Source organism: Nanorana parkeri, unplaced genomic scaffold, assembly GCF_000935625.1.
Source record: "Nanorana parkeri isolate BGI_ZX_2015 unplaced genomic scaffold, ASM93562v1 scaffold1284, whole genome shotgun sequence".
Taxonomy (NCBI): Eukaryota; Metazoa; Chordata; class Amphibia; order Anura; family Dicroglossidae; genus Nanorana; species Nanorana parkeri.
In genome coordinates this window covers 120,255-130,175 of record NW_017307552.1, presented here as the reverse complement: position 1 = coordinate 130,175, position 9,921 = coordinate 120,255, and the positions used below count along the sequence as shown (strand labels likewise).

The 9,921-nt window shown below is 39.2% G+C and overlaps 1 protein-coding gene across 1 annotated transcript in view; it reads right to left on the bottom strand.

Annotated features, from left to right (window-relative positions):
* The window catches only part of MYH7B (myosin heavy chain 7B), a 46,758-nt gene extending 37,319 nt beyond the window's left edge, over positions 1–9,439 (bottom strand). Inside the window, exons 1-9 of the mRNA XM_018569087.1 lie at positions 9,340–9,439; positions 8,485–8,588; positions 8,128–8,271; positions 6,557–6,713; positions 4,704–4,731; positions 2,261–2,357; positions 612–635; positions 382–474; positions 145–208 (exon numbers count right to left, since the gene is read on the bottom strand). Coding sequence (XP_018424589.1) covers positions 145–208; positions 382–474; positions 612–635; positions 2,261–2,357; positions 4,704–4,731; positions 6,557–6,713; positions 8,128–8,271; positions 8,485–8,588; positions 9,340–9,439 — 811 coding nt within the window. The remainder of the gene's footprint in view (positions 1–144; positions 209–381; positions 475–611; positions 636–2,260; positions 2,358–4,703; positions 4,732–6,556; positions 6,714–8,127; positions 8,272–8,484; positions 8,589–9,339) is intronic.
* Between the last annotated feature and the right edge of the window lie 482 nt (positions 9,440–9,921).

Here is a 9,921-nt window from a genome sequence, read left to right as displayed (position 1 = left end):
CTATTGGCAAAATTGAGAGTTCCCCTTGCAATGACAAAATCAGTCATTTTGCATCACAATGAATGTTGCTGGAATCAATGGAATTGAAGCAGAAATGCACAGATGAAATGGCAGGGCTTACTACTTCCTTGATTAAATACTTACAGATGTCAATGTCAGCAGAAGCCAGTTTTCCGGTAGTTCCAAAATGGATTCGAATAAACTTCCCCTATGAGAAAGAATACATTCTAACGTCATAACCCATCGCCAACCACCAGTATGTACCGTGACTATAACAGCTTAACAGCACAACATCATATTATTCACAAACAGAGAAGACAAGCAACTACACCAATAAGAGGAGCAACAAATTATGTTGTGTCAAACTTTTGTAACACTTACAAATCGGGAGGAATTATCATTTCTCAGAGTTTTGGCATTGCCAAAGGCTTCCATCGCTGGATTAGCTTCAATGATTTGGTCTTCTAGGGTGCCCTAAATATACAATAAGTATATGTTACACATATGTTAGAGATTATCTATCTATCTATCTATCTATCTATCTATCTATCTATCTATCTATCTATCTATCTATCTATCCTGTATATATCACTTAAACATATATCACTTACCCCAGTTCTGGTGGCTGGAGCTTGCTGTAAAAAAAAAATAAAGCAAAAATAATGAGCTATCATGTGACATTAATTAATTGCCAGTTATACAGAACACCAAACCACATAAAGCTGTCAATTAACAAATATTTAGGAGGTGCTAAGGTAACATATAGCTTTTTTTTTTTTTTAATCTGCCAAAACACAGAAGGCGCAAAATGAAGGGGAAAAAATCATTAAATATTGTAAAGAAGCAAAAGGGAAAATGTTTAAACCATAATTTAGTTAAAAAAGAAAACCAAATACACAGAATAAAGCAAAGCCCGAAGATGATCAATTGCACAAAAAACACTAAAATGTATTGCGAATAAAATAAAATGAGATAAAATATGAATGCGAAGCTGTTAAATCCAGATGATTTGAGAATAAAGCAGATGGTCTTAGAGAAGAAAATAAAAATATCAGGATTGTAAAACACAAAGCTAATAAGAAAACTGAGGAAAAGAAAAGCAATTGCTGAAAGAATACGTAAAATATTTTAGTGCCATTTGGGAAAAAGAGAAGACTAGTATTGTGACATTAAGGGGTAGACAGATTTAAACTTTATAGGGTCTTATTGTGAAGCTGAAGCAACTTACAGGGTTATTCACAAAAGGGTGAAGAGTTTGGAGAAGACAAGAGAAGTGAACAAGCTAGGACAACATAGCTGATTTGGAGAAATTCTCCAATTTAACTCACTTTCCAGTTCAGCTATGTTGTCCTAGATTGTTCCCTTCTCCTGCCTTCTCCAAACTCTTCACCCTTTTGCGAATAACCCTGTTAGTGTATGACCATAAATTAGATGTGGAAGTGTAAATCAGGATGTCCTCCAGCCAGGAAATGATGCGGGCTCTGTCTGACATGTTTTGATATATCTGTACCACTCATAGTATATAACATTTTATTTTGTCACTGACAAAAGTTTTGAGTCAGTGATTAGCTTGCTGGATTTTCTCAACTGAAAAGAACTTTAACACCATTTATATCATAATTATATCCAACATCAAAAGCAACATAGCAAAGGATTCCAGTGGGGTGCTGCCGAACCCAAGCCACCTGGCTCAATTAAGTAGCTTGTTTCCATTGAAGACTCAAGTGCAGCGCCTCGCTTCCACCTCCCTTAGGTTTTTATCTCTGTTTGTGTTGCAACTGTCTAAGAAGGAATTTCTCTGACTTCGGAAAGATCTTCTTTTACTTCCTGTGGTATCTACATGACAGGAAGTAAGGAGAAAACTCCTCAATGGGATATAGATGGCAAGAAAAACCTGACAGGAGTTTTTAGCATTCCCTACTCTATCCAAAATGAAACAAGTGGTGGATTTAGATACACTTTAGCACACCAACCTTTGTAAAGGTTTAAATGGAAAGTCATTCTCTAGAGCCTGAGCTTACTTTAACCTGTATAAACCTCTTAATAGACCAACCCTTGTGGTCATTACCAGAATTACCTGTCCTAAGTAGAAGGCCGGGATTATTAACATGTAGATTGATACTTTAGTTAAAGTTAAAGGGTAGAAAGCCGGTTTTAAAGCAAGTAAGAAGAGAAAAAAGCAAAAGAAGATAGAAATGGGGGTACAAAAATAAATGGTAAAATCACGGCAAGGGAAACGCTGCCAAAGCTTAATTCTTACACTCTTCTTCCCGAACCCTTCACCAAGGGCTGCCACAATGGCAAAGTACTGAATTACACGTTTCGTGTTAACAGTTTTGCCTGCACCGGATTCTCCACTTGGGGTAGCAGAAAGATGGTAGATGATAAATGGAGGAAGAGTAATTCAGTATCATTAAGTTGTTCCGGTGATGATAATACAACACTGGACTCAATCCACAAAAAAAATGCATCACACCCAAAATACAATGTTTTGAAACCTACAGTAGATCCTTCAAAAGTAAGTGTATCGTTGGCCAATATAAGAGGAGTTTGGGCTGTTTAGGGTGGGACGTAACATTGCCCCTATTGTAGACATTAAATGGTTGAGAGACGTGGATTTGTAACACCTAGTTTAGAAGCTGGATGTTCAAACATATACATTCATTATACCATAAACCAATGGATGAAATTAAGAAGACCTTCACTAAGAGAGCTTCCCAAATTCAGCAATCATAAAGCAAAACGTTCAAAACAAAAAGGAAATGTATACTTTATAATGCTTTATTGTTCCTTTATTCATATCATGCATTTCAATGTAATTTTTTTTGCCTTCTGTAGCTTCAGGTATGCCCCATACCAAAAGACTTTCTAAACAAGGGCTAATATTGTAATCTTAACAATTCTACTGCAGGAGTGTGGCCTAACTGCTTGACATAAAGTTAGCCACTAGAGGGAGAGTGTACTACTCTGTAAATTAAATGTACAGTAGTCATGAAAAAATGGAAAACCTAAAAGTCACGCTGACAATTACTTTCATAAGACTTTGTAAATTCAATTGGCAGCCCTGTTCTTGCATCTAAATACAATAGGGTGTGTATGAAACAGTGACACTTTGTTACAAAGCTCTGTATCAGTGTAGAGTTACAGGGACTGACAATGCTGATAAACTCTAATGCTCTGTATCTGCGCTGACCAATTGTTCTCAAGTGATTTCACTGCTATGAATAGACTGACTGTTATTACAGTCCCTGATAACAAAGGCTGTAGACAATGATAGAGGGATTGCCACCAAAGGAGAATAGCCAGGCATTTTAATACCAGATCTTTTCTTTACCTAATTAGGTCACACAGTGCTTCTGAGATGTGAACGGTCCCTGGCGTGCTTCTTAATTTAGCTTTTGTCACCTTGCAAATATATATATGTGAATCTATCACCCTAAAATAAAGAATGTTTGTGCTGATGCCTGCATTGAACTGGCTAGTATTAAAAATTTAGGAGGATTAAGGGATAACCCTTATGAGCAGTTTATGATCTTTGAGTTTAAATCTGTTGGGGCAAAATGTATATTGTACTGAATAAACAGTTGGGCTGTCATATGCAACTTTTTCAATAATAAATGTACATTTTAATTTGCTGTATTTGTTATACACATGAAGGTTTTGGTAACATAGTTCTAATTGCCCACATGTTATATTTGCTCACACTCAATGATTAAGGGAACTAATGCAAGGCAAAGAAACAGATTCACTTAATGGCCAGCCAACCACTCCGCTACTTGTACTCTGAAGAAAAGCTCAGATTGGATCTTACATAGGACTAAGGCTCAGGCCATGCAGGCACCCAGCTCTGCATCATACACAGAAGGGTAGAGACTTCCATTCTCCCCCATAGTTAGAAACGGCAGGTATATCATAATGCTCCAGCAGGCATACAGGGTGGTGGGGAAGCTAAGTTGAGACAAGTGGAGGCAAGGAAGAAAGGGACTATTAAAGAAGAACTCCAGCAAAATCAAAAACTTACCCTTGCAGTGGGGCTACCCCACACTACAAGGGTTAAGTGCTTGTTTTGTCTAGGGGGCTCAAATAAAGCAGATATGCTCACCTGATTCTCGGTTCCACGGCTGTCAGTGCTCACCTCTCTCCCCTCTCCCCTGATGTTGAAATGTCCCTCAGCGTTCTCACGTCTAATGCAGGTCGACAGTCCTGCATAAGATGTGGTGACGTCAGCAACCCTTAGACCGGTGGAGCCCAGGGGAGAAGAGGCTGTGGGGACTGGTCTAGCAGTCCAGAGGGAGCCAGAGGGACCGAGGATCAGGTAAATAAATGTAATCCTTGTTGTAGTAGCATTTAAACAAAGGCACAAAAAAATACTGACTTTCATTGCAAATGAAAAATAGGCAGCACTTAAACAGTAAATGTAATTAATACATTGTTCCAATATGCTCTAGACCAAGGTCGTTCTTTTCTTGATTTTGAAAATTGGTCACAGAACAAGATGCCGTACCTCTGTCAGCTAGTAAGCCTCATTCAATCATAGTGAGTGAAGGTGAGTCAATGAAAAGGAGCAATTCACTAAAGGTTGATAAGTCCTATTGCTTAAAATGCAGGTACTAATATTTCCAGTAACATAAAATGTAACATAAATTACTCATTTCACAAAGCATATTTTATAATTATTATAATTTTATTGGAAAATAACTTACGTGATTAGCATAGACTGGTTTTCACGATCTAAAATAAAGCAAAAAATTAAAAAAATTAAAACAATATCACTGACTTCAGTGCCTATGAAATTTGCAGTGTATTTACGTAAATGTGTGTTAAAATAAATGTTATTAGGGATCAGTGCTCAGTGGACGCCAGGGATTCAAAGCTGTGAAGAAGACTACACTAGATGGCCAAAAGTTTGTAAACACCTGACCATTACACCTATATGAACTTGTTGGATATCCTATTCCAAAACTATGGCCAATAATATGAAGGTTCCCCCCACCTTCCTTCCCAGATATATTGGCCTCCACACCTCTGGGAAGGCTTTTCTCGAGATTTTTCTGTAACTGTTCCTGTGTAATTTGTGCCTAGTCAGCCGAAGAGTATTTGTGAAGTCAGGTACTGATATTGGAGGAGAAGACCTGGCTTGCAATTGGCGCTCTGGTTGATCTCATTGGTCCTCAGTAGGGTTGAAGTTTAGGACCACTCAAGTTCCTCCACATCAAACTATGTGTTTATGGAGCTGGCTTTGTACACAGGGCACAGTCACGCTGGAACACAAAAGAGCCTTCCCTAAACTGTTCATACACAGTTGGAAGTGCACAATTGTCTAAAATTACTTTGTATGCTGCAGCATTAACAGTACCCTCCACTGGAAACACATGCACACAATAATTTGGAGCAGTGTCCACATATTTTTAGGCCATATAGTGTATCTTCAGGAAGTTCAACCTTCTAGTGCGCCCATTCCCATTTCCTGCAGTCCCTAGCAAAGCTAAGCTGGCCATACACGACTCAAATTTCGGCAGATTCCTGTGAATTCTCAGAAATTAGAGCCATAGGTAGCCCTAACAACACCACCCGATTCAACAAACTTCGATTGAAAAATTAAAGGAGTCGGGCAGAAAAAAGTTGATTTCTCATGTTTAGACCAAAGGACTTGATTTCCCCCATTCACACTAACAAAAGGGTGAATAGCTGATTTGGAAAAATGTTTCAATTCAGCTCACTTTCCAGTTCAGCTATGTTGTCCTAGATTGTTCTCTTCTCCTGCCTTCTCCAAACTCTTCACCCTTTTGTGAATAACCCTGTAAATCCTTACATGTATGGTCAGCTTCAGCTGAGGAAAGCCCAGAGAGTCAGGCTCTGAAAGAACATGACCAAGATCAGCTCACCAGGTGAGCTGAGAATCTTGTTTCTAGCCACCTCTTGAAAGTAGCTCTTAAGCAAAAATGTCAGCTTGTCTCATGGCAGAAAAATCTGGCCAAGGCCTATAATCAAGTGTTTCCTTTTTAAAATTTCAAATAACACGTTGAAGGCAAACCTCTATCAGATTTTCTTTGCTGCATTTGTCCCCATTGGGGAGATTTTCCTCCACTTTCTGTCGCAGATACAGTAATCCCCTGAGCAGGCGGTGAGGCAAAATCTTCTCATTGCAGACACAGAGAACAATAACAACACTTTTTAAGCAGCGTGGAGAATAGATAGAGCCTTGGTTTTTATTGTCCTCTAGGTAGATTTCCCATCACTTGTTGTCCCAGAGGTGGTGGTCACCTGGGCAGGAAGTTACCCAACGGGTCAGAGACAACAATACCTATACCTAACAAAGGTTCAAATTCTTGTCCACAACTATAAAAAAAATTGTCTGAGGTTCTAACTTAATGACACAAAACACAAGAAAAAGACAAATCTCTTCGCTGTCCCTATGTTGTCCTAGATTGGTCACTGCTCCTGCCTTCTCCAAACTCTTCACCCTTTTGTGAATAACCCTGTAAATGTTTCTGTTTTCATAATGACGTTATGATGTATCATCAAATTATAGCTCACTGTTTTCCTGGATACCTACTCCACACCATGTCGTGGTATGCGTTATCAGCGATGGCGTAGATATGGGGTGGAGACTCTGAGCGTCTCTTGCCTCTGTAAGCAGCTACCACGGTGGCTGTGTACACAGGAAGCCACTTGTATGGGTTCAAAGTGACACAGAACAACCCGGAGTAGGTCTGAAAAGAAAAAGACAGACATGATCTTGGCAACAGCTGCGCTCATAAACTATAAAGCGCCTACAGATCAGTTCCAAGAACTTCAATGCGTCTGTTTCACGGTTAATTTACTGAGATATTTATCATCTTAGAACATCATCAGTCACACAAGCGGCATGAAACAAGCTCTCTTTCTTTACACATGTCTAAATAAAGCCGCGGGAAAGGCTACCCAGCTGTGGGAATGTTTTTTGTATATGTTACTATGGCACAGATCTGTTAGATGAACTTGCTACGTACCTGAAATAAAAAAAATGGATTATTTAAAATGCAAAAAAAAAGCCACTTGAAATAAATTTCCAGTCAATAGCGTTTGGTTCACTAATATTCTTTCTTAGTCTGAACCAATAAAAAATTCAAATTAACCTGACCATTCAACAACGCTCTGCATCATCCATACTGAATATTGTTTTTCTGTAGTAAGAGAAACGTTCTCCCAGGACAGACTAATTACATTTGTAGATCAATTTAGTGGATGCATGTTTAGCATGTATGTTGCATGTTGCGTTTAGCTTTGGGCCATATTCTGTCTGTGTATAAGAAAATTGCCTACAGTCCATGAACCCATTGCACTCAGAACCGCTGTTCCAAAATATTAAAATGGGTGCTGCGGCTGTCGACGGATGGCAACCGTCATAATCACAAGAAAAAATATAGACACCGGCACTCCAAATAGCAAATCAATAGCGTCTATTTATTGATGCATGAAACATAGCATGATACATCCATCACAACGTTTCGGGGTCTCACAGGATCCCCTTCATCAGACAAAACGAGTGATGGCTGGATGAAGGGGATCCTGTGAGACCGCTAAACATTGCAATGAATGTATCATGCTGTATTTCATGCATCAATAAATAGACGCTATTGATTTGCTTTTTGGAGTGCCGGTGTCTATATTTTATTTTTAGATAATTTCCCAGGACAACTGAGCATGCATGCTCAGGGGTTGGGTGGTGAAAACATCAAGCGAGGATAGGCCACTCATTGGAGCCTAGTTGTTTTTGGCAACTGAACTAAGATCTAGGTTGTCCTATGGTATAGAGTGTTCAGTACAAAGAACACATTATCTGAAATTGACCATGAGCCGTGCTTATTTCTAGTGGGGGGGTGGGGTGTACTATACTCTGTAAGTGTCTATCTGGGGAACAGGGGCCAGACCATTCATGTTGATGAGGTTGAAATCTAGATGTGTCTTTGTGTGTGTGTGTGTCATGTCTTTGAAAACCCCCATTACATTTACACATGTAAAATCTCAAAAGTGTGCAATTGCCAAAACCCACACTGCCAGGCAATGAAATGGCTTATGTGTCTAGGTGCAGGTAACGCGTACATCTGAAGGGACTTTCTAATTAAAGAAAAAAAAGTCTCTTACATAGATCATCCAGTTGGCATAGCGGCGCTTCAGGTTGGAAAGGACAGAGGCCTCATTTAGGTGGGTCAACATCGCCATGTCTTCAATCATGTCGAATTTCGGAGGGTTCATCTGCTGAATATCATCTTCCTTCACAGTGAGAGTCTGAGTGGAACCAAATGCACTGAATGAAAATCATATGTACATTTATCATACTATCCTGGGGCACGAAATCTGAAATGTTAGCTTTGTCACCATAAAAAGAAAATAGATTACATCTTTCAATGGAAACAACTGTTCTGATAACAATTGTCTGAGTGGGGAATTCACTTGACTGACTTGAAAAGGAAACACACCAAATATAAAATATGTATTCACCCTCTTGTCTTTAGTATCCACGGTCACTTTACCACCTGAAGAATCCTTTATTTCCACCTCAATATAAGCTTCCTTTTCATCCGGAATCCAGGCTTTCTTCTTGCCTAACATAAGATAAATACTTGAGATCTTTGAGTACCACATATTACATGTGTATTATTGGATTAAACTCATTGCATTTTTAATTGCTATTGTTATTACTATTACACTTTTTTAGCCGTGAGTTATAAACTAGAGCATCTAAAACTGGCCAAAATTATAATATGACCATTTCAAGCTCACTGATTTGCAAACTGTTCTTTGAATTATCTTTCTTTTTTTTTTAAATATTAGAGCACACAGATTTGCATTTGTATAAGCTTGTGATTTCAGCTAAGTTGATGATGTCTACAGCATTGAACTGAAAGATCTTTTATTGAGATTCACATGATGACAGAGGGCTATACAGAGAGCCTGAGACATGTCAAGAAAGACAGCCCAATTCTAATGTGGTTTCAGATAGTTCTACCAGGCAACTGTGAAGTATAAATGAGATAAACTGAACCCATCTGCAGTTTGCTATTGACACCTTAAAAGCAGTGTGTTCAGCTTTGTTTTATTGTGCTGATATCAATGCATTCAGACAGACTTCACTTGTTGCATGTATGGGTTGTGTTTTGGAAAGCATTAAAGCCTTACACAGCCAGACAATTTGAATTTTTAGGGGAGGCCAGCAATGAAGGGTCTGCATATGGCCTTCAGTAGGAATTCTCTTTAAGGATGAGGCTTATGTGAAACATCACTTTCAGTAGCAGGTCCCTACCTTTGTGTGTTATACAGCATCTTCAGATCTAGCTAGCCATGTCCAACACTTACCATCGAAAGGGATGGTCTGAAGCTTCATAAGTTCATTGGCACTTTTCCGCAGGTAGTCAGCGGCCTCTCCAAACTCGGACATATCCAGGAGAGAAGACATAATGACAGACGAAGGGAATTGAAAAAGGACCAGAAGCAGGAATACCCAGGATGCTCCTCACCCCTAGAAAACAGGGAATATTTACAAAGTGTCATATAATGCAGATAAATCTTTAGTTTCTTGCATCTACTCCAAGCTGTTACTGTATCCCATTTCCTGCTGGGTATACTCAACATTTTTCTTTGTCCTGGTGACCATTGTCAATGAAACAGGAAGTGATGGGAAATTCAATATTTTACCATAATCACCAGAACAAAAGGCGAGTGTTAATCTTCCAATGAGAAATCATGTTCTGGTGAAAACTGCCTTAGACTTGCCTAGATGAAAAAAAGTAGTCACTCGCACTCCATGATATTAAACTCAATGCTGTTTATTGACTGTGATAACACACATCTCCTTAGCAAGGTTTCGAGACCATGCGGCCCCTTCCTCAGGCAAACCGTGCGGCCCCTTCCTCTGTTTGCCTGAGGAAGTGGCCGCAC